This window comes from Euleptes europaea, chromosome 19 (genome assembly GCF_029931775.1).
Source record: "Euleptes europaea isolate rEulEur1 chromosome 19, rEulEur1.hap1, whole genome shotgun sequence".
Taxonomy (NCBI): domain Eukaryota; kingdom Metazoa; phylum Chordata; class Lepidosauria; order Squamata; family Sphaerodactylidae; genus Euleptes; species Euleptes europaea.
Window position 1 is genome coordinate 19,486,212 of NC_079330.1, and position 27,182 is coordinate 19,513,393.

General features: G+C 46.0%; 1 protein-coding gene across 1 annotated transcript in view; it reads right to left on the minus strand.

Moving 5' to 3' along the window:
- YWHAG (tyrosine 3-monooxygenase/tryptophan 5-monooxygenase activation protein gamma) overlaps nucleotides 1–13,831 on the minus strand; it is a 37,814-nt gene extending 23,983 nt beyond the window's left edge. The window contains exon 1 of the mRNA XM_056865168.1: nucleotides 13,702–13,831. Coding sequence (XP_056721146.1) covers nucleotides 13,702–13,788 — 87 coding nt within the window. The 5' untranslated portion in view covers nucleotides 13,789–13,831. The remainder of the gene's footprint in view (nucleotides 1–13,701) is intronic.
- Nucleotides 13,832–27,182: the final 13,351 nt, after the last annotated feature.

Sequence of the window (27,182 nt, forward strand, 5' to 3'; positions counted from 1 at the left end):
GGAAAGAAACACAATCTAAAGTCATGGACCCACAACCCATCAGGTCTGTAGCATCAATTGCTACCCACTCCACCTCAGAGGGCAGGAAGTATCAAAAGAGCCTTTGGACAAGATCTCAGTGAATAGGCAGGCTTATTAGGATCAAGCAGTCTTCCATACATCAGAAACAGAACTATGAACTTTACCTAGAAACAAACTGAAAGTAAATGTGTATCCTGCCATATAGGGAAAGCATGCAGACTTTGGGACCAGTTGAAATCACTCCTTTTCCAGAACAGACTCAGCTAGTGTGCAAGCCAAAGCTGATAAAAGCTGATTCAAGCCACAGAAGCTAGTTGGGCATCTAAAGAAAAAGTCAAATCTAATAACCCACAAGCTGCAACATAGGTCCCTCAGGGGCAGTGCAATTCCATTCAGGTTACCCACCACCTCAGTGGACTGGAGGGTGTGTGAGCAACCAAATACCATCTCCATCCTCTGGATTAAGCCCTCATCTAATGGGATATGAATACAACTAAATCTAACATCAGTTAAAAGGAGAAATAATGCTGTATGTAACATTGATGTCACTTCATCCTAAATCCCTTGACTTCCCTTAATGATATATTTGTGTGTGTGTGTTAGTGTGTTAAATAGCATGGAAAGGGGCAGAGATGAAGTCGTCCCCCCCATCCTCTGGAATCTATTAATATTATTAATAGTATTAACAGAGTTAGGCAAACACACAAGAAAACTTATTTTTAATATTATTTTTATTTTTTATTTAATATTATTTTTATTTTTAATATTTTAAAATATTTTTAATATTTTAATAGTATTAATAGTATTAATAGAGTTAGGCAAACACTCAAGAAAAATTCTGACAATGGATGGTATTGAAAGCTACGGAAAGATGCAACAATCTATATGGTAGCATTCTTCCTGCTCCTAACCTGCTAGGACAGTCAGAATAATTAAGGTGATTCCTGGGACAGAGCCAGACTGAGACATGGATTCAGATAATTAATATCCAAGAACACCTGAGGTGAACCACCTCCAGCTGCCTGAGCACCTTAAGAAGGAAGTCCCAAATACAAAAGTATGCTCATCTGCTCGGATCCATGGATGGTTTCTTTACATGCGGCCAGGCTAGCCTGATCTCATCAGACCTCAGAAGCTAAGCAGGGTCAGCCCTGGTTAGTATTTGGATGGGAGACCACCAAGGGATACCAGTGTTGCTGTGCAGAGAAGTGTCAGACCTCAGTACCTCGTCGCATTTCTTGCATAGGGAACTTCACTCCAGACGTAGTCGCGAGTTTAAAGTTTTATTAAGAAGGCCAGCGAGTTCAGCAAGTCATAGAAACTTAAGGCCAGAATATAGACATGGGGACATACTGGTACATTTATAGGGTACATGCAATGGGGTTGATTAGTTCAGGGTACAATACAAAAGAACGAGGAGCAGCAGAGTTGTCTTGATAGTTCAGATACAAGGAAACAATACGGAAGTTAACAGCCGGTAACTACTTAAAACGCATACAAGAAATTAACGCGTGCAATAGCTAGATGATCTCTAGTGCTCCCAGGCATTGTTCCGCGGGACCTGGTATCATACTAGCGATTACTCGGGCGGGTCTCCATTGTGGTGCAGATGCCGGGCGGGGGACAGAGTGCAAACGGGGGAGGACGGGGCGAACTAAAACTCCATTTTGTTTATGTGAGGAACCATCTTGTCTTATCCGGGGTTGCCAGAAAGCCTTAGCTGACAGGAAGGCACTGGCAAACCACCTCTGTTGAGTCTCTTGCCATGAAAACCCCAAAAGGGGTCGCCATAAGTCGGCTGTGACTTGACAGCACTTTACACACACACACACACACAACATACTCTAAAAGAACTCAGAACCTCTTTAACTTTCAAGGAGGCAATTATGACATACTGAACTTATTAGTTAATGTCTGGCACTCCTGACAAACCCTCTGCTTCTTATGCAAGTCGGTATTCAAAATGCCCACCTGTGCTCCTTTACGTCCTTTGAAGAATGGCAGGCTATTTTTTTCACATTTTAGTTCGACCAGTCTTCCTTCATTAATTCATCTATAGCCTTATGCTGGCTAACTATCTGCAGCTTTCAGCACTGCTCCAAACGCAGTTTACATTTACTGTTTTAATATTACTCTGTACGTTTTAATCCCACCCTTCTTCCAAGCTCAGGATAGTATACATAATTCCCCCTTTGTCCATATTATTGTCATGTCAAACCTATTAAATAGGTTAAGGGGGAAAAGTGACTGGTGCAAGGTTAACCTTTTGTGATCCAAATTTGGCCCTATGGTGCTTGGGGAGATCTCTGCAACTGTCAAGTGGCTGTGAAGACAGTGAGTCAGGGGAACCCTGACCCAACTTGCTAAAAATTCACACCTAGTTAGAATTTCAGTTCTTTTCCTACTGAAGAAGTAACTGTACAGGGAAAGCCAAGTACTGAAAAACCAAGTGGGATTAATTCCCAGAAAGTAAAAAACCCTGACCTGGATAGCACAGGCTAGCCTGATCTCATCAGATCTCAGAAGCCAAGCAGGGTCTACCCTGGCAAGTATTTGGATGGGAGACCTCCAAGAAGTCCAGGGTTGCTATGCGGAGGCAGGCAATGGCAAACCACTTCTGAATGCCTCCTATCTTGAAAACTCCACCAGGGGTCGCCATAAGTTAAATGTGACTTGACAGCAAAAAGAGAGAACACTTAAGCAGTGGAGTATTCAGGGGCGGGGTAGCTGAAAGAATGGAGCAGAGCTGTGAAGTTATAAGCTTGAAGCCAAAAGCAAACAGGTGTAGGAGGTGGAGGTTTAGGATGCCACCTTAAGATCCTGTGACTTTAAGAACTGCATAGGAGAATTTTGCCAGCCATTTCTTCTGCTAGTACTGCAGCAATCTGACCTACCAATCTGAGGAGTGACAGCCAAGAGGTACTGAGAAAGAGTACTGAATTTCATATGCTGATTTGAGCTGCAGGCTTCTAACAACGAAAACACAAGTTCAGTTTGTTCTTCTATAAAATCTCTAAACCATTAATGGCAACGATGCTGCTTTTTACCATACCTGCCACCACATCAAGTAACTGGATGCAACAAGAAAAAGGGATGGCCTGCCATTCCAATGTGCCATTGATCTGGAGATTACACACCAAAGGTTTGCTGCAAAGCCACATAACAGTAGTGACTAAAAGATACTGAAGTCTTGAGAAAATACTTCAGCAACTGTACAATTCATATGCTCCCTCCTATTCACTATAGTGACAATACTGCATAGTTTTAAAGCTTGAACAGAAGATGCCACGCCTGATGTGTTTTCCCCATAGTTCTCCTGCAATATTTACCTGCTGCTTAGAATGTGGTCCACTGTAGAAGGTCTTCAGCTTTGTGTTTCTATTTACAAAGTTGTGGCTGAATACTGTTTAACTGTACAGAAAATCAAAGTGGTGCAGCAGTTAGAGCATCAGAATAGAATCTGGGAGACCCAGGTTCAAATCCCCACTTTTCCATGGAAGCTCACTGGGTGACCTATTAACAGAAGAAAAAGCTACAGGACATGATCACTGGGTTTACTCAATATTTCTGTTCAAGTTTTAAAACTATGCAACACAGTTGCTATAGCGAATAGGAGGAACAAGCCCATAAACATCACCATGTTTCGTGGCCACCAATATCAAACCTACCAATGCATGACTAATATTCTGGATTCGAGTGCCTGCTACAGCTTGGACCTTACAAGCCACATCATTAGCTGAAAATCAAGCTACAATGAGTAGGCAAATTTCGCAAGCTTCTGCCAAAATAGCATCTGAAACCACTTGAGTGGTTCTTTCACAAGCCTATCCTCCCTCCTTGCCACCACTGCAGCTGCCTCAAAGTCAGCTGTTCAAAAAATCCCTTTGGCCAAGTGGTCACTGCTAAGATTTTAGGAGTGACGTCACTATTTGAATGCAAGTCATCTCTGAAATTTATTCTTTTGACAGTAGCTTCCATCTTGTTCGACAGAAACAGTTATTAAAGCATCAGTACTACTTAAATGGAACTACAATTAGAATGCTCCAGGCTTTCAGAAAGGGTTGGTAATTCGTGAAATACATTTTGTATTCACAAGAAATGTAATTACATACACACTAAAATGATTAACAGTAGATATGATTGATTAAAGCAGAGATTGTTTTATTACCATCACTTTCCCTTGCTGCCACAAAGATGTATCAGCATCAGAGATTATTTGCAATTCTCATCTGGGCATGGAGAAAACCATCTCAGTCACACTTCCTACATGGGTTACAAACACTAGAACAGGGGTGGGAAACGTCAGGCCTGGGGGCCGTTTAAATCCCGCAAAATCATTTGGTCTGGCCCTTCAGGGGTCTTGCAGATCTCTAGCTCAGAAGGATCTAAAACTGGCAATCCGTCCCCTCCTGCGGTCAGGAATAGCCTCTATTCAAGGCGGATGTGAGTTTGTTTTGCTGAGAAAAGGAATCTCCCCCCCCCCTTGCAGAAGAGTCATTAGCTATGAAGCTGCTAGGACCACCCAAGAAACTGTGTTAACCCTTTCCCACCCAGGCTGTGGAGAAATGTATTTTTTCTGTACTACAAGAGGGCTGGGGTCAGAAGTGGCAACAAAGGAGGGATTAAAGGGGGCAGGGTCAAAAACGTGCGGGGGGGGGGCAGGTTCTTAGCCAGTGTGTCCTCATTTCATCCCTGCAGGTGGAGGTAGCAGGACCCGGCTGTAAAATCCAGCCCCAACCATGTGGAACAGGAGCAACTCTGGCATGTGGCTGGATGGCTACACCCGGCTGGTGCAACAGACAATCCTGTGCCACCAGGTGGGCGAGTGCACCACCGGTTGAATGCCTGCCTGCTTGCCCACGCCAGAGGGGTCATCTGGGGCAGGTGCCTGCTTGGGGCTTGGTCGGTTAATTTTTAAGTTGATAATTTTGTATGGCCCATGAATGATGTTAAAAGTATCCAAATGGCCCTTGGCGGAAAAAAGGTTCCCCACCCCTGCACTAGAACACATTGCCAAGATGTTCTAGCACACCACTAAGGGAAAAGAGTACTGGTGTTTCTGAGAGCCAGAGTGGTGTAGTGGTTAAGGTGTCAGATTAGGAACTGGGAAACCCTGATTTGTATTCCCACTCTCCCATGGAAACTTTCTGGGTGACCTTGGGCCAGTCACACACACTCAGACTTGACCCTGGCAAGTACCTGGATGGGGAACCTCCAAGGAATACCAGGGGCGTGATGTGGGAGGCAGGCAATAGCAAATAATCTCGGAACCTCTCTTGCCTTGAAAACCCAATGAGGTCACCATAAGTCACCTGTGACTTGATGGCAAGAAAACCCCTAAAGAATGCAGAATCAATGAAAAGCCTCTGGTTTTGATTAAAAGTCTACAAGCTTCCATACAATCAGCCACACCACAAGGCTTCGTGTATCTGGCAACTCTTGATCCATCTACTCAAGAGATTACAGTATCTCCAACTAGGGCCTTTAGGTTGCCACCTGCTGGTTGTTCCCTCAGGGAGCCAACTGGCATCCACCAGACCCCAGGTCTCTTCCATTATAACTCCCGCTCTGTAGAACAGGCTTCCTGAAGAGAATATCAGGAGGCACTGCAAAGGCTTGTTTCTTTGACAGGGCTTTTGATGGGTTATGAACAATAGATATCTAGGGGGGAGTAATCTGAACATTTTAATGTTTTAATTATTGTCTGTAAACCATCTTGAGTCAAGGGACAGAGAAGGAACAAATATTTTAATAAAACTAATATTAAATTCAGTTGACATCCAGCTGTCCCAACTCATTCATTACCACTATCACTTCCTAACCTTAAATATACATTCAACAGAAACATCTGCACTCATTTTCACTAAACTGTACATGGAAGCAAGGGCTGCACTCACTCTGATCTGGAAACAAAGTATTTTGCTAGTAAACATTTACAGAAGGGAACATTTCCTGCTTATGATTCATTAGACAAGAGCAGAACAAGACAAAAGCAAGACAAAAGGAAGTTCCAAAATCACCGGGTAGATTACACGGGGATAGTTGAGGAATGGTTTTAAGGCAAAAGCCTTCAGAGAACCAACTTCTCTGGAAGAGATCATGTTTCCAACCCCCCCAGAGAACAGCACACTGCTACACAGCCTGTTGCTCAAAAGTCACACAGTTCAAAATGATTAGTAAGCGTGCCTGTTCCCAGTATAGAAATGTCCAAAACCTCCAGACTAACAAAGACTACAGTCCACAATAGCCATGCGGATTAGCTTTGGATTTCACACATTAACAGATCACTTCAGGATACAATGGTTCCATATTAACATACCACACCCTCATTAGCACATTATCTTGATACTTACAGGACAACAATTAGCACATTACCTTTGATACTTTTTGCAGGACAATGATTCAGCTCAAACCCAACTCCTTTCTGACTATATATTACTCTTCCTACACACTTGACACTGAGAGACACTGACCTTCAGTGTTACTCCTCTGAAGATGCCTGCCACAGCTGCTGGCGAAACGTCAGGAAAGAAAATACCAAGACCACGGTCACACAGCCTGAATAACCTACAAGAACCAATGAACTCTGACCGTGAAAGCCTTCGACAATACCAAGAGTTAACAATTCCCATAGTCCAGACCACACTGACTAGAAGCATGAACCAGTCAGTTTAGAACTAGAGTATTATGACATTATATGGTTGAGTTATAATACAGCTTCAAGGGCCTTGAGTTCTAAGCCCTTTTAAAACAGGAAGCTATGGCTTATAGAATCAGAGTTGAAAAAAACATCAAGGTCATCCTGTTCAGCACTTACGAGAGAAGTCCTTCTAGAGAAGACTGAACCATACAGAATACCACATGCTCAACACATGCACAAAAGAGTAAGCTAACAGTACCTTTAAAATATATACATATATTTTATGTTTATGATATTATATATTATAAAATATATACATATGTTTATGAATAATCACTGAAAGTCAAATTCTTTGAACACCACAAGAAGGTGCAATGCAATTTTTAACACCTGACCTTAACAACCAAATAAAGCAGCATATCCCTAGGCTAGCCTGATCTCCTCAGAACTCAGAAGCTAAGCTGGGTCGCCTCTGGCTAGCATTTGGATGGGAGACTTCAAAGGAATACCAGGGGCATGATGCAGAAGTAGGCAATGGCAAACCACCTCTGAATATGCCTGGAAAACCCTTACAGGACTGCCTAAAGTCAGCTGAGATTTGACAGCAAAATAAATCAACCTTAGTCTTCCTTTCTAAAGGTAACAAAAGCTTCTTATCTACTTAGTTGACCTTTTAGAAATTAATTCATTATCCTTTTAGAAGCCACATGAGAAACTTACTTTGATTTCATCCTTTTCTTTAATTTACTCAGTATGCATTAATCCAGCAACTAATAATCTGTGGGTCAAACCTGACCCAACCACTAACTGGTCCACCATCTAACTATGTCCTCGCACACAGAAGAGGTTGCTTACTTACTAGCCAAGCTAAAATATTCTGGCTATTGAAATACGTGGGGGGGGGGGGCAAGGGAGGGGGGGCAAGGGAGGGAAGATGACCTAGTGCCTTTCCACCATTTCACTGGTGGAATAATAATAAATACTGATTGAAACTAAGACTTACAGTGCATTCCTAAGGAGAGTTACTTCAGTCTAAGCCCATTGAAATGAATGGGCTTAGACTGGAGTAAGTCTCCTTAGGAATGCACTGACAGAGACCTCCAAGTGCAAGTCTGGCCTTTGCGGAAATTACCATTCTGACAAGAATAGTTAATACTGACTGCTCAGCTAAGGCTGGCCCTGATCATGGTGTGTTATTTCTTGCCCTAACATAAGCTGGTAGTTGCAAAGGGCAAGATCTCTGCTCTATCTTTGTATAGCTATAGCACTGTCAAGTGTACAGTGTATTAAAGGTCACTTGTAATATCACACTTTGCCTAATGCTATTACTACGTTTGGGGTACTGAGTTACAGAGAAACATTCAAAATGTTTCACAGAACTCATCACAAAGGAGAGAACACACCTCCTTATCAATTTTCCTCATATAATAAAAGAAAACAGTCCAGTGGCTTTGGAAGACATGCCTGTTAATTTAAAGTCATAATTCTAAACACAAACGTGAAGAGAAAATGTCAGCCCTCTCTGAACTCAATGCTAAGTAAGAACCAACTTTACTCTCAACATGGTCTAAAGGGCACCAGATTATTTCAGGAAGGAGAATATGATAAAACAGACAAAGCCCCAGAAAACAATGGAATTCATAGTGACTTCCTTTAACACAGAGATGCAGACACTAGAAGGCCTTAACCTTCCAAGGGAACTGAAGTACAAACAGTTATTTAGTGTGGTTGAAATCCAAATAAATGATTGAGTGTGGTAGAATGGTATTAGTCCATGTTATACATAAATGCTTAGCCAAGCCTCATGTAGTTCCTACAAAGCAGCAAGTGCCAAGGGGTCCTGCTCCAGAGGCTTCACCTCCATTATAGCTAATGAAGATTGATCTCAACATCCTCCAGTAGCAGTTGCATGACGACCTATGATTTGCTTAACTAGGACTGGCAGGTTTAAGCATCAGTTTCACAGATGCTTTAGGCATATTCTCCCTAAAGGTAAAACTGGGCAACCTTACAATTTTAGCCATTATAAAGGTGCTCACACAAATCACCTTTCATTCCAAATAGCCACCTTTCGTATTTAGAACAATAATCCAGAATTATGCACAGGTATGGAATACCCCACCCTTCATCGACACATTATCTAAGGTAATGCTTGAAATATGTAAAGAGGATAAGTGACTGGCTACCAGTGATGTGTATTCCAAAAGTAGTGGCAGAAAGTGTACACAAAGACAAACACGATGAGAGATTTATAGAATTACATAGTGAAGAAAGCAGAGAAAACTTTTTTCTCCCTCCCTTCGGAACTCAGTTGCATCCAATGAAGCTTACTCAGGACACTCACAAGGAAATACTTCTTTACATAACAAACAGGTAACATGGAATTCACTGCCACAAGCTGTGGGGATGGCTTTAAAGGGTGACTAAACAAATTCATGGATGGCCCAGGCTAGCCTGATCTCGTCAGATCTCAGAAGCGAAGCAGGGTCAGCCCTGGTTAGTATTTGGATGGGAGACCACCAAGGAATACCAGGGTTGCTGTGCAGAGGAAGGCACCGGCAAACCACCTCTGTTAGTCTCTTGCCATGAAAACCCCAAAAGGGGTTGCCATAAGTTGGCTGCGACTTGATGGCACTTTACACACACACAAACAAATTCATGGAAGAGGGACCCATCAATGGCTGTTCACCATGAGGGTTAAATGAAGCCTTCTGCTAAGAGGCAGTGCACTGCGGAACCAGCTCTCAAGAGGCATCTGACTGTCCACTCACAGCACCAGGATTCTAGAAATAAGAACCTTTAATTTGGTGCATATAACATACCAGTCATCAGTAAATTAATGCTTCACAATCACAGATGACTCTGTACATAAGGAGACAGAACGCCTCCACAATAATTTCGCACAGTGCTAGTCTTTAATAAATCTAATATAGATGTCTGTACCAACCAACATAGGTAAGAAAGTAATCATGAACAATACATTCGAATACATTCTAGGTCTCCAGCTAAGTATACCAGGATTCGAGTGCTTTTTAACTGTTACGTGAAATCAATTCTCAGTGTTAAGTATTTAATACTATTTAACACAACATTTCTATAAAAAAGTAAATGCAAAGTCCACACGCAATACATATAATCAGCCAATTACATGCATTAGATGTGAAAACACAAGCTGAAGAGGACTGGAAAACTCAATCTCTGTGACAGGATACGCCAATCCCAATTCAATCACTATACTTACATTTCTGCATTACCTTGGATTAATGCCACTTACACACACTGCCACCACCTGGGTGCAATGCAGCTTCCATTGTTACACGTGACATCATTGTGTTGCTACAGAAATGAGTGTGAGGTCATAAGTCTCCCACATAACTGGAATGGGGGTGGAGAAAAATTAAATGGGATATGAACAAGAGGGGCAGGAACTAAGTAACAGGAATGGCTACAGCCAGTCCATTATGATAGATTTGTGTTTCACTTCTACACAATAGAATAAATAGAATGCAAAATTTCTGTAAGGTATTGGAAAAGGCACTGAGTTAAAATTTTCAGAGAGTCAGATGCAAAGGGCCAAACATGAGAAGCTACAATACCCTGGGTTATTTTAGAAGAGATTCAACATATCCACACTTCCATATCTCTTTTTCTTTTTAAGAACAATTACTGCTAAGACACGTTTAAGAAAAAATGCAAAAAAAAAAAAAAAAGCCAACAGCAATCTAGAGGGCTGTTGGAGAAATTATGGATCAAATAGTAACAGACTGGAGTGCATTCTATATAATATTTACTCTTTAATAATTGCAGACAGCTGTTCAAAGATATATATACAAAAAAGGAACAATTGACATCAAATCATACTGCAGAAAGGGGCTGTCAGCTATTAACACAGAACCACCATGTCACTATGCTAAATCCCCATCTCCATCCCATTTATATTGGTAGCTGCATCTTCCTTCACTCCTAACCAAGCTTTGGCAGTTCCGTCTGTTTGGCAAACAAGGTTACAGCAAAATGGTGCAATAAGAGAAAGAACGGCATCCTAGGCAGACTGCGACAATTCTGGATCAGTATTCACTATTCATCAGAGAGGGAGGCCACCCCAGCCTCTCTTAAAGGCTCAGACCTGACTAACAAGGCAAATATAAAGAACAGTTCTCTCCTTTAAAGCAACCCCTCCCTCCCTCTCTCCACCCAGTCTAGCCTCTCTGCAATATGACAAATGCAGAATCTTCTGGAATGACTTGATACTGCCTCCCACGACCGCTTTGTTTGCAAGATCAGATCAAAGATATGTATTTTTTTAATTTCATGGATTTCCAAAAGAGGCCAGGTTTTTAAAATACCACACAGTTCCGTGAACATTATTTTAAAGTATAAAATATATTAATACATTATGGCTTAACATGGAAAAATCTCCCAAGGAACATTTAAAAAACTGACACACAAAGATTAAGACTTCACTGGAAAAGAAACCAATCTCCATAAACACAGGTGTTCCTCACAGCAGACGCCTGAAGAAGGATGTAAGTACGGACAGTGAGAAATAGCCCACAGAAAAGATTTATACACTATTTAACCTACATACTCTTTATATGCCATTAAGATTTCACTGTGCAATACCTCATCTTAAAAGGAATATCAGATGGGGAACTGAGGGGATGGAAGATTTACAGATTATTAATGTTACGCTTTTACTGGTCTAAAGCACATATCTTTGGATACAGAGGTTAGCTTACCGCCCATCAAAAGGCAGATTGAGGAGGTAGCAGACAGTGGGTGGGGTTGCCTGTGGGGGTGGGCACATTAGCTGAATTATTTAATGGGAAAGCTGGCAAAGAGCGGCACCGCCCAAACAGCAGAGAGGAAGGGGGGCACGGACACCTACACCTTCCACCACTACTCACACTCCCTGAGGAGGACCTTGCAGAATTCCTCACATCTCCACATTATGGTGAGAGAGAGAGAGGAGGGCAGCACAGGTCATCCATAAAGTACTCATACTTAAAAGACATAAAGACTCCCCCAAGCAAGGAAGATACCATTTTAAACTAGGCCCAATGATAATGCAGAACAGTTTATTTACCCCATCCAGAGAGAGAGAAAGAACAAAGGCACAGAGATAACAAGGATGCAGTTACCAAAGACACCTTATAAGACATAGAATGAAAAAGAGGGGCCAATTCACAGCACACATCATCACTTTGACAACACTACACAAATATTCAAGAAAAGGGGACAGAATACACCATTCGGCCACTACAGGCATCCACAGCATCTGAAAAAGCACCAGAAGGCCCAAAACTGGACTCTGGCATTTTAAGATCAGTGTACCTAAACAGAGGAATAAGGGATGTGCTAAGACTACCAGCCCTGACCTGGATGGCCCAGGCTAGCCTGATCTCGTCAGATCTCAGAAGCTAAGCAGGGTCAGCCCTGGTTAGTATTTGGATGGGGGACCACCAAGGAATACCAGGGTTGCTATGCAGAGGAAGGCACTGGCAAACCACCTCTGCTAGTCTCTTGCCATGAAACCCCCAAAAAGGGGTCGCCATAAGTTGGCTGCGACTTGACGGCACTTCACACACACACACACACACACACAAGACCAAGGTAGGTGTAATCTGTCCAGAGGGAAGCAATAGAAGGTGGGGGAGTTCTATTCAGCATGTGTCAGAAGGAATGCCTGTTTTTCGCCATACAAATGGCAACTATTTGGGGAGGGGGGCAGGGGTCTGTAACTGTCCCAGCAGATACAGGAAAGTTTCAACTTTTGGCATGGTTAGTTCCCAGAGATGGGAGGGGGGTAGGGTGGAGAAGCATGCTCATCACCGAACAAACATCTTCATTTACATTACCAAGGGAAAAACCTGCTTCATGGAGAGACATTTTCTAGAGCAATGGGTTGGAGAGGAGAAATGTGTTCGCAAGAGATCATTCTTCTCACTAATTATATCAAAGCTGCATCTTCTACCAAGCTGACACTCAAACCAGCATACCAGGCAATGAAACAGTATTAAAAATGGTGTGCATGTAGTACAATACGAAAAGGGGAGACTGAAACAGATTTCTGACTCAGAGAAAGGCATCCTTTTGACATGTGCACAAGGGAAGACATGTCAAAGAAACAGAAGAAATGGTCTTTGCCCCTAAAGAGGCAGTCACCCCTAGCAGGAGAAGAACATTTTGGTGTGGGAGGGGAAGAGAAGACAAGAAAGCTACTTGATCCTAAAGCATTTTTTCAACAGGATATGCAACACCTCCCCAACAAGATGTCAATTTTTCATAAAAGACAATGATATTCCCCTAATTCAAAAGATATATCATGGCATCTTTTAGCTATTCTGTCATTAAGAATGAGGCAAGATACACATCTAAACTAAAATTAAATATATGAACTGGAAGGGAGAGGCAGGGGACACAACCAAGAACATCCATAAAGGGGAACATTTGCTCCCCTAGTGCTGTTAGGTAGAGAAGGAGAGATGAAAGAAAGGAAAGGCAATCAAGCGTTTCTTCTCCTTCTCAACATTACATATTCCCTCTCCTCCCAATAAAAATATTTCATCCACAGCCTCCTCGTGTCTAGATTTGAAGACTATTTCCTTCCCCTCGCCTCGATAAGGAGGCACATTTTCCACCAACCCCCATAAAAAAACTCTCTCCACCTCAACATTGCTTTATAGCAGCGCTGATCTCCTTTCTTCTGAAAAGAGACATTTTCTCCAACCCCCCCCCCGCTTTTCTCCTTTCAATTATGCTGCCCCCCTTCCATGCATATATTTCCTGCCCCCCAATAAGTGCATTTTCTGGGCTGCTCTGCCACAGAGGATTCCCCCCCATCCTGCCTCTTCCCAAAAAGACATGCAGTTTTCTTCTGTGGGGGGGGGGGGGGAGAAAGAGGCTTCCTTGGAGGGGGGGACGGTGGCCGACAAGGGTCCGCGAGGGGGAGGGCGCCCCCTCCATCCCAGCCCTCGGGAGGGGGGTGTCCTCCTGCTCTTCCTCTCCCCCCCTCCTTTCCTCTCCGCAGGCGGACTCACGTTCTTCATGGCGGCCGCCATGTCGTCGTATCTCTCGGCTTGCTCGGCCAGCCGGGCTTTCTGCACCAGCTGCTCGCGGTCCACCATCTTCTTGGCTTTCGGGGCGGCGGGGGGGAGGCGGGCGGCTTTTGGGGGGTTGTTTTATCCCCGGGCCCCTTCCTCTTGGGGAAACGAGAGAGAGAAAGGGAAAAAAGGCTCGGCCGAGGGCAGGGAGAACGGAGGGAGGCGGCTGGCCGGGGCTGCGTGGCGCGCGCGCGCGAGGCGGCGGTTTAACGGCTGCGTGGCGCGCGCGTTCGAGGCGGCGGTTTAACGGCTGCCTGGCTCCCCGAGCGCGAGACCCGCTCCCCCCGCCCTCACGCTCGCGCCGCGACTGCTAGAATGACGGCGGCGCTCCCCTGGCAAAAAAAAAAAAAAAAAAGCGGCGGCCGCGCCCGGCCGGACTGCGCAGGCGCCGCCCCGCCTCTCGGCCGCTAGCCCCGCGGGCTCTGCCTTCTTCGCCCGTCGGGCCACGCCCCTCCTTGTTCCCCGCCCCCGCCCCACCGCGCTGCGGCGCTTTCATTGGCCGCAGGCGCGAGCCGAAACGGCTCCCGGCGGCCACGCCCTCCTCCCGCCCGTGCCCAGGCGCGAAAGGACAGCCTGGGAGTTGTAGTTCCATTCTCAGGGGAGGGGAACGGCGGGTGGGCTCGGAAGTAGGGGGTCGCCGCGCGCCATTGGGACTCCCTTTCCCAGAGAGCGACGCGCGCCCTGGGCCGTTTTAACACAAGATCTTAGTTTTTTTTTTAATTTATTATTATTTTCTTCATTTAAAGTATTAACATATAATTCATGGTGCTTAAAATGAATACAAATAATATCAAGCTATTAATCATAATAATTGAACTTAAAATGACTTCCCCCTCATTCCCTTCCATCTAAAAATAAATTGTGTATACCTTTTCTAACAAAATCAATCCCCATATTATTAATTAACAAGATTTTAGTTTTGTACAAATATAACATATGAATATATTGTTTTCGTGATGTAGCGGTATAAAGCAAAGTTTGTTAATGCACCGAGATCAATAATATTTAGTATTACATGGATTTTTTCCATATGACAATTATATGGATATAATCAGTAATGTGAATACGTGAAGCTGCTTTTTGCTCAGCCATAGCGTTCATCTATCAAGTTGTATATTCTGACTGGCAAGCGCTCTCCAGGGTCTGGGTCTTTCACACCACTACCAGTCCCTCCCAAGCTTTGCTAGGGTGTCCAACTTCCAGGTAGCGCCTGGAGATCACCCACTTTTACAATTCATCACATAAGAACATAAGAAAGGCCCTGCTGGATCAGACCAAGGCCCATCAAGTCCAGCAGTCTGTTCACACTGGCCAATCATAGTAGAAAAGGGCAAGAGTCCAGTAGCACCTTAAAGACTAACAAAAATATTTTCTGGTAGGGTATGAGCTTTCGTGAGCCACAGAAGTGAGCTGTGGCTCACGAAAGCTCATACCCTACCAGAACATATTTTTGTTAGTCTTTAAGGTGCTACTGGACTCTTGCCCTTTTCTACTACTGCAGACAGACTAACACGGCTACCCACTGTGAATTATCTTCATGGAAGTGGCCAATCATGTGCCTCTAGGAAGCCCACAAACAAGATGACTGCAGTAGCATTATCCTGCCTGTGTTCCACAGCACCTAATATAATAGACATTGTTGCGGGAAAACGGGGGTTCGTGGAGGAGAGAGACCCGAGACCGTTAGTCGAGAAAACAGTTTTATTGCAGCTGCGGCTCAGCCCGCATTAACAAGCACAAAGACTGAGCCCCGATTGTACTGGGGCAACAACTTTTATTCTAGTTCCAAGTTAAGACGTGGCACTTCAACATTCGGCGCCTGTATAGCTTATCTGGTAGTTTCACAGCGTCAGGAGCGCAGGCTTCACCCGGTTCCCTTATCAATTACCATGACTCTTCCCCTACTGTCTCAACACATGAAGCTGTCTTATACTGAATCAGACCTTTCCCCTGTTGTCTCAACATACTCTTGTATGATTTCCAGACATCCCAGGAAGAGATCTAACCCTGTTGATTTCCAGACATCCCAGGAAGAGATCTAACCCTTTAAAATGACAATGTTAGCAACTGACAGTACAAAATTGTGCACGGTCTACTGGGATGTATGGCTAACTCTCTTTATTTACTGGAAAACAATCCCTGTTTTCCATTGCAGGCCCATTACCCAGGTCTCTAGAAGTTAAATCTCAGGGTAGGGAGAATGCACGGTTAATTGCTTACCATCTTCCCCCCTCCATATCTGCCTAGTAAAAGTTGCTGAATGTGCTTGGGTTTCACCTATCGTATGATTCAACCAGATCCTTTCCAAAATCAAGCATTTAATCCTTACCTTTATAAAAAAAAAAAAACTGCTATAGTCAGTTAAATGTGGGACAGAATGAGAAAAAGTCATAGCAATGCTAAGCAGCAGTGTTCAGTCAGAGATGTTGGAAGTTCACAAGAATACAAGTGTTTCCATGTGTGAACCACTGGATGGTTTGCTGTGCATGCGCAACCTGCCACGGCTTTTTCTTCCTTCAGCTCATTCATGCCTTTGCAGCAAAAGCAGCCCAGATGTGACCATGCACATGTGTGCATCAAAACTCCTTTCGTGCCATGTTTAGGATGAGAAAGGAGCATTTTGGTGCATTTGTAAATCACTGCCCCCTCCCAAAAAGGCAGTTTGGATATGATGTTATGTGTGATAGTGTCAAAATTATATTTTTGCGTGGTGCTCACTCCACAAAGAGGAGTGCAGGTGTGCATCAGTAACACAGTGCACAAAAAATAATCTCAATGCAGTGGTTAAGAGTGGGGGACTCTCATCTGGAGAACCTGGTTGAACACAGGAACACAGGAAGCTGCCTTATACTGAATCAGACCCTTGGTCCATCAAAGTCAGTATTGTCTACTCAGACTGGCAGCGGCTCTCCAGGGTCTCAGGTAGAGGTCTTTCACATCAACTACTTGCCTAGTCCCTTTAATTTGAGATGCCAGGGATTGAACCTGGGACCTTCTGCATGCCAAAGCAGATGCTTTACCACTGAGCCACAACCTCAATTGACCCTTACTTCACATTAAGCCTGCTGGGTGACCTTGGGCCAGTCATAGTTCTCTCCAAACTCTCTCAGCCCGACCTACCTCACAAGGTGCCTGTTGTGTGTGTGTGTGTGGGGGGTGATTGTAAGCCGCTTTGAGACTCCTTAAGGTAGAGAAAATCGGGGTATAAAAGCCTACTCTTCTTCTTTTTCTGATGGCAATGTAGTGGCTAACAGTTCAATCCGAAGAATGCTTTCCAGGGAGTAAGTCCCCCTGAGTAGAGTTTGGTAGGATTGTGAGTTGAGCAGCTCAGTTTTGGAGTGCTGGAGAATGAGCTGCGATCCAAGAAATCCAAGTTCAAATCTCATGCTTGCCCCATGCTCCCTAAGTAAGGCCTTAAGCAATCGGTGCTTTTTCAAGCCATCCTTTCTGCAGTCTGCAACCATACTAGTCTACCATCGAGCACTGAAAGGGCGATAGACAGGCATGCCATGATGACTGTGTTGGGAGTCGTTGCAAAACCATTCACTGAGAGCAAGTCAAAAAAGGCATCATGAAGAATTCAAGCAAATCAACTTGCAGTGATTCCATCCTGTGTCAAAATGGGCTTGTGAATCAGGCATGCTGCACATACAAAGGCACCCAGTGGTAATGCCAAGTTAAGCTGGGATCCGTGCAGCAATCTGGGTTCGCAGATGAGTGAGCAGTGACAAAGTGGGATCCTAATGAGAAGGAGAGACAGACACCATCAGGAGATCCGCCAGCTGCTTTGGCTACGGGATTCCCAGTGGGACCAGACAGGGGGAGGGGGAGACCCTGAAGGAGCCGCTCTACCACCTGTCCTGCAGTCATCTCCTATGCCACGCCCATCACCCGGAGTAGGCCTAAAAGCCACGCTCCTATGCCCAAGGGAGAGACCTGGCTAGAAATGTAACCATTTTCAGTTAAGCAGATGCTAGACAGACCTTATAGCACAAGAGAATCAAGAGGATGATAGAAAGGTGGGAGGGGCTGTAGCTAAGGTTGCCAGCTCCAGGTTGGGCATTACCTGGAGATTTTGGGGGTGGAGCCTGAGGAGGGTGGGGTTTGGAGAGGGGAGGGACTTCAATGCCATAGAGTCCAATGGCCAAAGCGGCCATTTTCTCCAGGGGAACTGATCTCTATCACCTAGAGATCAGTTGTAATAGCAGGAGATCTCCAGCCACCGTCTGGAGGTTAATATTGAAAGAGACAGCATGTATGCTCAATTTTAGTTCAACCTGCATTTACTAATGTAACTAAACAGTTAGCACTTACAACAACACTACAAAAATCACTCAGAAACTACTACTACTTATATATGTGTCTATACAAATCAACTCTATGGGAAACCAGTCCACTAATACAGCTAACGAGTCCACAGTGACCCCCAACCAGAGGTAAGTCTTGTGGATCACAGCAGGTCAGAGTGTTCATCTCATAAGACTAGTAACACAGGTCCAATGAAGCTCTGGATGGTTGGCAACCCTAGCTGTAGCTCTACCTTGCATGCATAAGGTCTTCAGTTCAATCCCCAGCATATCCAGCTAAAAGGACTACTAGGCAGTGAACATTGCGAAAGACCTGAAGAGAGCTGCCACCAGCCAAAGTGGGCAATACTGGGTGCAAATCAGCAAAAGGCATCCTGAGATGCACAGCAGACAGATAGATGGGGAGGCTGTTGGGGTTCAGTGGTATCACACAGGGGCAGGGTATTGGCCTCCATCTGAATTGGACACCAGGTAGCCACTGCTTCCCTTTAAAAAAGCAACAGGGTAGGGCTAGGGTTTCTCACCCAGGTGGTGGGGAGAAAATACACACCACTGTACTAGTATCAAAAAAATTAGGAAATTAGCATAGGAGCAAACTGCTACACAATGTATCCTTACCCCATGTGGGACGTGTGATGTATCCTACAAGTTGTTGATGAATATGTAGAAATATAAGAAGACCATTGATTGAAGGACTGATGAAGAATTATTAATTAAGAATTTGAAATGGCCGTATCCTCATCAAGACTTTGGCTTCTACAAGACTACATGATATTTCGTTTCAAGGAATTTACTGTACTCTTTCAAGAGACATTTTTGAATCCTTTTGACTTTTGACTTTATTGTATATTTGTCACCTTGTTTGTTATATTGTAGGTCATGTCTTTATATGTTCACTTTGATGTCTTTGTGCATAACTAAGTAGCTTATAAACATTTTTGCACTTTTGTTAAACTTTTCGCTCTTGTGCTAATTTCCTAACCTCCAGGTGGTGGCTGGAGATCTCCTGCTATTACAACTGATATCCAGGCGACAGAGATCAGTTCACCTGGAGAAAATGGAAGGTGGGCTCTATGGCATTATACCCCCACTGAAGTCCCTCCCCTCCCCAAACCCCGCCTTCCTCAAGTTGCGCCCCCAGAATCTCCAGGTATTTCCCAACCCGGCACTGACCATCCTAGGTAGGGTGGCCAAGTTCCAGGTGGGGCCTGGAGATCTTTTGGAATTGCAACTGATCTCCAGACAACAGAGATCAGTTCCCCTGGAAAAAAATAGCTGCTCTGGAGGGTGGACTCTATGGCATTATAGCTGCTGAGGTCCCTCACCCAAATAGGGTTGCCAACCTCCAGGTGGTAGCTGGAGATCTCCTGCTATCACAACTAATCTCCAGCCGACAGAGTTCAGTTCACCTGGAGAACATGGCCACTTTGGGCATTGGACTCTATGGCATTGAAGTCCCTCCCCTCCCCAAACCCCTCCCTCCTCAGGCTCCACCCCCCAAATCTCGAGGTATTTCCCAAACTGGAGCTGGCAAGCCTACCCCCAGACCCTGCCCTCCAAATGCTCCACCCCCAAATTTCCAGGCATTTCCTAACCCAGAGTTGGCAATCTTGTGTGACCAAGGCAGTCTCTTCACAGATTCCCAGTGTCATGCATAATCATATCTGCCACCCAAGCATGGCACAGATTAAATGTAGGACCCTCTATTTGCAAACCATACCGCCCACCACTGAGCCACGGCATCCACCGAAAAGAAATATTGCAGGCATCCGTGTTTTTGTCCATGGAATGGATATTCACACAGAAAAGCACGCATGGGAGAGGCAGAGAGGCACTTTTTTAGTGGTGTGGGTGAGAAAGAAAGCTGCATTTCCCGAGACTGCTGCAACCCGGCAGCTGGCCCGCTAGTCTTCCTGGGCCTTTAATGCAACCCTCAAGACTGCAGTGGAATTCCAGGGCTGCTCTGCCAGTCATACTAATTTGGGTCTGCAACGCAAGCGAGCTCTCTGCATTCACTGCAGCGCTAGAGCTGGAGACTGCCAAGCGGGGTTTTTTTTCTGCCTGAGGCAGCCCTGGAACTCACACAGATCTTGTCAACAGGCTCCACCGTGAGCTGAGTCCAAGAGGAAGAGAAATGGTTCTTACAAGGGCCATCATCGTTGCAAATCTTTCCCTGGTTCTAAAAAGGCCCTATTGATCGCCTTAGGGTTGCCAACCTCCAGGTACTAGCTGGAGATCTCCTGCCATTACAACTGATCTCCAGCCGATAGAAATCAGTTCACCAGGAGAAAATGGCCACTTTGGCAATTGGACTCTATGGCATTGAAGTCCTTCCCCTCCCCAAACCCCGCCCTCCTCAGGCTCCATCACAAAAACCTCCCACTGGTGGCAAAGAGGGACCTGGCAACCCTAGATTGCCTGGATGCCTTCATTATGGAGAGAGGCAGTGGCTCAATGCTAGAGATGCCAACCTCCAGGTGGTAGCTGGAGATCTCCTTCTATTATAATTGATCTCCAGGTGATGGGATCAGCTCACCTGGAGGAAATGGCCCCTTGGGAAGGTGGATTCTGTGGCATCGTATCCCAAGTCCCTCCCCTCCCTACACGCCACTCTCCTCAGGCTCCACTCCCAAAATCTCCAGGTATTTCCCAACCTGGAGCTGGCAGTAGCATAACCTACCTCACAGGGCTGTTGTGAGTTCTGTGGCAGACGGGCAGGATAAAAATGTACCTGACAGAGGTGATCAATGACTATTACAAGGCAGCTTCAGGTGTATTTTGTTAGGTGCATGGCAAATAGTATTTATATAACGCTTTCAAGCATTCAAAGCATCCACACACACCTTACTTTGTGGTAATGCTTATGACCACCATCAAGGTAGGTCACTATTATACACCCCAACCAGGGCTGCCAACAACCCTGGAGAAAAATGTCCTGTCCCTTTAACAGAGACTAATATGTTGCTTTTATACAACACATTTTTGTTCTGAATGCCCCAAACATTTCATACATTGGCAGTTCTTGTAACAGTAAGGCCATATACTTGTCTCTACCCTGCTTGCGGAAGATGAATGATAGGCTTTCCTTTACCCTTCAAGGTTTAGCTAATATTTCAACCAGGATTGCCTCTTTATACTCCATGGCTACTGTACTACCAACAAAACCACATTTTACAGGGCTACCCCACAGGCCTATTTCTGGCCTCACCCTCCAGCAGCCATACTGACTAACCACCCAAAATAACACTCTGCAGTCCAGAGTCCGTTTCGCTGAGGTCAAATTTAAATGTTCCTCTTCCGAACTCTCCCACCTCCCGGGGTGAAAATCCACACCACGGCTAGAACATTTAAGGAGGGTGTCAGCGGAGTTACGTCCTTCTAAGTCCTTTGAAACCAATGAATTTAGAAGGGTGTAACTCTGTTTAGGATTGCACTACTATTGAGGATTGGCATTGTGCAGTGGGATTGTGTGTTACCTCCCCCAGGCCCAAATAGGGTTAGGGTTGTCAACTATCTTCCACTATTACAATTGATCTCCAGGCGATCAAGATTAGTTCCCCTGGAGAAAATGGCTCTTTGGAAGGTGGACTCTATGGCATTAGATCCTGCCAAGGTCCCTCCCCAACCCCAAACCCTGCCCTGCCCAGGCTCCACCCCCAAAATTTGTAGGTATTTCCCAACCCACAGCCGGCAACTAGGGTTACCAAACTCCAGATACTAGCTGGAGAGCTCCTGCTATTACAACTGATCCCCAGCCAATAGAGTTCAGTTCACCTGGAAAAAATGGCCGCTTTGGCAATTGGACTCTATGGCATTGAAGTCCCTCCCCTCCCCAAACCCCGCCCTCTTCAGGGTCCATCCCAAATACCTCCCGCCAGTGGCAAAGAAGAAGGAAGAAGAAGAAGAAAAAGAGTTGGTTTTTATATGCCGACTTTCTCTACCACTTAAGGCAGAATCAAACCGGCTTACAATCGCCTTCCCTTCCTCTCCCCTCAACAGACACCCTGTGAGGTAGGTGGGGCTGAGAGAGCTCTAAGAGAGCTGTGACTAGCCCAAGGTCACGCAGCTGGCTTCATGTGGAGGAGTGGGGAAACCAACCCAGTTCACCAGATTTGCCTCCGCCTCTCATGTGGAGGAATGGGGAATCAAACCCGGTTTGATCAGATCCAGGAGATCTCCAGCCACCACCTGGAGGTAGGCAACCCTAGCTATAGCTCAGTAACTGAACACTTGTGTTAAGGTAAAACTATATGGACTGATGTTAAGTTTTAAGGGATTAATGTATTCATGTGTGTAATCTTGGTTGAAAATTCTGTTTTAAAGCAACAGTAGCAAAATCAGAAAAGTCAAGGTTTTCCTGCACAGCAGCAACAGACTTCTGATGAAACTAATGCAATTAGCGAAAGAAGGATATGATTCGCGAAACCTTGTAAACGTGCATAGATTGTTTTGTTGCATAACTTGAATCATTTGTTGGAAATCGTGTTTTTGAAATTCCATAAACCATTATATTCAATGCATCAGTGGTACTTTATGTGTGTACCACCAGGAGGATGGCAACCCTATGCATCGGTCTTTCCTTTGCGTCTTCTCCTAGGATCTCTCCTTCCTTCCCTCCAGTCAGCCAGCGTGGTGAAGTGGTTAATAGCTGTGGTTTGGAGTGGTGGAGTCTGATCTGGAGAACCGGGTTTGATTCCCCTCTCATCCACATGTGCGGCGGAGGCTAACCTGGTGAACTGGATTTGTTTCCCCTCTCCTACACATGAAGCCAGCTGGGTGACCTTGGGTTAGTCACGCTCTCTCCGCCTCACCAACCTCACAGGGTGTCTGTTGTGGGGAGGGGAAGGGAAGGTGATTGTAAGCCGGTTTGAGTCTCCCTTAAGTGGTAGAGAAAGTCGGCATATAAAAACCAACTCTTCTTCTTCTTCTTCTTCAGTCCCCTCCTTCTGCAGACAAGCGCAGCCAGAACCCAGAAAGAAGGCAGTAAGCAGAAAGCACCGGGGCCCATAAAGAACAATTAACTGACACATTACTTTTCATCGGGAGCCGGCAATGGCTTGATGCCTCCCAGCCAGCAGAGTGCTGCAGTCGGGAGGGAAGGTCTCTGCAGAGTGACTCAGCAAAGAGGGCAGAACCCCTGAGTCGGCACCAGGAGGGTCAGGACGACCAGTCCATCCAGAACCCTGCCCGGGGAGCAAAATGCTTTTCGTCCTGTGGGATGTTTTCTACCTTGCGCGCTTGTGCAACATATTTAGGGTTGCCAACCTCCAGGTAGTAGCTGGAGATCTCCTGCTATTACAACTGATCTCCAGCCAATAGAGATCAGATCACCTGGAGAAAAATGGCTGCTTTGGCAATTGGACTCTATGGCATTGAAGTCCCTCCCCTCCCCAAACCCCACCCTCCTCAGGCTCCGCCCCAAAAACCTCCCACCAGTGGCAAAGAGGGACCTGGCAACCCTAAACATATTGGGGGGGGGGGAGAATGTAATTGGCATGCTACCTATATTGCTTGTTTCTCCTTAGTGCAAAGCATAGAAACGATATCGCTAGGGTTGCCAGCTCCAGGTTGGGAAACACCTGGAGATTTGGGGGCAGAGTCTGAGGAGGGCATGGTTTGGGGAGGAGAGGGACTTCAATGCCATCAAGTCCAATTGACAAAGCAGCCATTTTCTCCAGGGGAACTGATCTCTGTCACCTGGAGATCAGTTGTAAAAGTGGGAAATCTCCAACCGCCACCTGGAGGTTGGCAACCCTAGGTATCACCCCTGGATAGGAACTGGTAGGGTTGCCATCTCTGGGTTGGGAAATACCTGGAGATTTTGGGGGTGGAGAGGGTGGGGTTTGGGAAGGGACCTCAGCATGGTATAGCGCCATAGAGTCCACCCTCCAAAGTATCCACTTTCTCCAGGGGAACTCACCTCAGTAGTCCGGAGATCATTTCTAAAAGCGGGAGATCTCGCCTTCTGGCATATCTTGACTTACTCACTGAAGCTACCCAGGCTTGCCTTCCTCGGGGGTGGGGGGGAGCTGGAGATCTCCTGGAATTACAACTCATCTCCAACTGCACAGATCAGTTTTCCCTGGAGAAAATGGTGACTTTGGAGAATGGACTCTATGCCATTATATCCTGCTCAGGTCCCTCTCTTCCCTAAACTCTGCCCTCCCCAGCTCCACCTCCAAATCTCCAGGAATTTCCCAACGCAGAGCTGGCATCTATACACCTAGGTACACATCTGACTTTCTGAACACCACCTTATTTTATTTATAAAGTGAGCCAGTGTAGTGTAGTGGTTAAGAGCGGTGGTTTGGAGTGGTGGACTCTGGAGAACCTGGTTTGATTCCCCACTCCTCCACATGAGCGGCAGATGCTGATCTGGTGAACCGGCGGGTTGGTTCCCCCACTCCTCCACATGAAGCCAGCTGGGCGACCTTGGGCTAGCCACACCCTCAGCCCCACCTACCTCACAGGGTATCTATTGTGGGGAGGGAGAGGGAAGGTGATTGGAAGTCGATTTGATTTTTCCTTAAGTGGTAGAGAAAGCTGGCATATACAAACCAAGTGGTTTTGTTTTCAGCTGGAAACAACTTTCTAATGTCATACTAGAGAAGCTTTGGGGAAAGGAGTCGTAGGGCAATCAGGGTAAAAGAAATGGTGCTGTTAACATTTAAAGTGTGAAGAAATTCATAAGGAGTCATCTTCTCTGCCTAGTCATGGCGCTTAGATGCGGCTATGTGAAACCAATGCACTCCGCTCATGCTCAGAGGCAGGCCTCTGTGAAAAGAGTGTGCTCTGCTCATGCTCAGACGCTTGGAGAGCCAGTGTGGTGTAGTGGTTAAGAGCGGTGCTTTGGAGTGGTGGACTCTGATCTGGAGAACCGGGTTTGATTCCCCACTCCTCCACATGAGTGGCAGAGGCTAATCTGGTGAACTGGATTTGTTTCCCTGCTCCAACACATGAAGCCAGCTGGGCGACCTTGGGCAAGTCACAGCTCTCCCAGCCCCACCTACCTCACAGTGTGCCTGTTGTGGGAAAGGGAAGGGAAGGTGATTGTAAGCTGGTTTGAGTCTCCCTTAGGTGGTGGAGGAAGTCGGCATATAAAAACCAACTCTTCTTCTGCATGTCTGAAGGAGCCTGAAGGGTATGGAAAACTGTTCCTGGGACTGATCTGGGGCTCGGCTTCAACCCCAGCTGGCTGCATAGGGCTTCAGATGTGCCCATTTCGGAGTCTCGTTGCTGAAACCGCACAGCATTTCCCAGCAGAAGACTCCTAATCCAGCCTGTGCCAAAAAGGCTTTTTGCTTTGGAGAAAGCAGAGCCGGTCTCAGGAGACAGCAGGGCCCGCTCTCCTCGTGAAACCCGATGAGCTGATTGCACAAGTGACTTTGCAGTTCCTTAAAATAGCGGCGTGCCATGTTGCTAGGGCATCTGCAGCGCTCGCACGAGGGAAGCAGGGAAGCAGCATCCGAGACTAGGCAGGGCTGCCTTCAGGACACACGCTTTGCATGCGCATAGTCTCAGGTTCGATCTCTGGCAGAGAGCAGGACTGCAGAAGACAATGGCTTGTGTTAGGGAGGAGCTGCCAGTCAGACCAAAGAGGAGCCAGAGATCAGTCAGACCAAAGAGGAGCTGCCAGTCTAGGGTTGCCAACCTCCAGGTAATAGCAGAAGATCTCCTGCTATTACAACTGATCTCCAGCCGATAGGGATCAGTTCCCCTAGAGAAAATGGCCACTTTGGCAATTGGACTCTATGGCATCGAAGTCCCTCCCCAAACCTTGTCCTCCTCAGGCTCCGCCCCCAAAACCTCCTGCCGATGGCGAAGAGGGACCTGGCAACCCTATGCTAGTCAGACCTGTCCCCCCTACCTGTGGCCCTTTCCCAGAAACGCACCTCTCTGCTCTTGCCTAATCTGGTTCACATCTGCAGCTGCCTCCAGGGTCAGGTAGGGTTGCCAACCTCCCTTGGATCTGATGGGCTAGGGTTGCCACCCTCCAGGTGGCAACTGGAAATCTCCCGCTATTACAAGTGATCGCCAGACGACCAGTTCCCGTTGAGACAATGGCTGCTCTGGAGGGTGGGCTCTATGGCATTATATCCTGCTGAGGTCCCTCCCCTCTCCAGACCTCACCTTCCCTAGGCTCCACCCCCAAAATCTCCAGGTATTTCCCAACCCAGAGCTGGCAACCCTAGGATAGACTGATGGGATGCTCCTAGGGTTGCCAGCTCCAGGTTGGGAAATTCCTGGAGACTTTCAGGGTGGAGCCTGGGCAGAGTTTGGGAGGGGAGGGACTTGAGGAAGGTATCATGCCAAACAGTCCACCTTCCAAAACAGCCAGCATGGTGTGGTGGTTAAGAGCGGTGGTTTGGAGCGGTGGACTCTGATCTGGAGAACTGGGTTTGATCCTCCACTCCTCCACATGAGCGGCGGAGGCTAACCTGGTGAACTGGATTTGTTTCCCCACTCCTACACATGAGCTGGGTGACCTTGGGCTAGTCACAGCTCTTAGAGCTCTCTCAGCCCCACCTACTTCACAGGGTGTCTGTTGTGGGGAGGGGAAGGGAAGGTGATTGTAAGCTGGTTTGATTCTTCCTTGAGTGGTAGAGAAAGTCGGCATGTCAAAAACCAACTCTTCTTCTTCATCATCATCACCATCTCTGTGGTCTGGAGATTAGTAGTTGTTCTGGGAGATCTCCAGCCCCCACCTGGAGGTTGGCAACCATATAGTCCATTGGGCACATGAGAATCAAGAGCACAACCAAGAGAAGAAAACACTAGTGCTGTAACACAAAGTATGGGGGAAAAAACCAGCACACTGGCTCACTATATATGAAACACTCTATGTTGAAATAATTTTCCAAAAAACAATTTCTTTCGTGTTATTTTACATATATTAATCCACAAGCTATGTACAAACAAAGTGCATCATTTATACGAAAGGCTCTCATATAACTCAAAGCGAAAGAGACCAGAGTCTTTAAAGCTCCCGAAGGATGATGAAATTAACGCTGTGATGAAACACTGTAGCCGGTTGTCACTGTGTGATCTGTCAGCGTTTTGATCATAGCAATAACCCCAAGATCGGTGGAATGTCTTCACCCCATGTGTCGG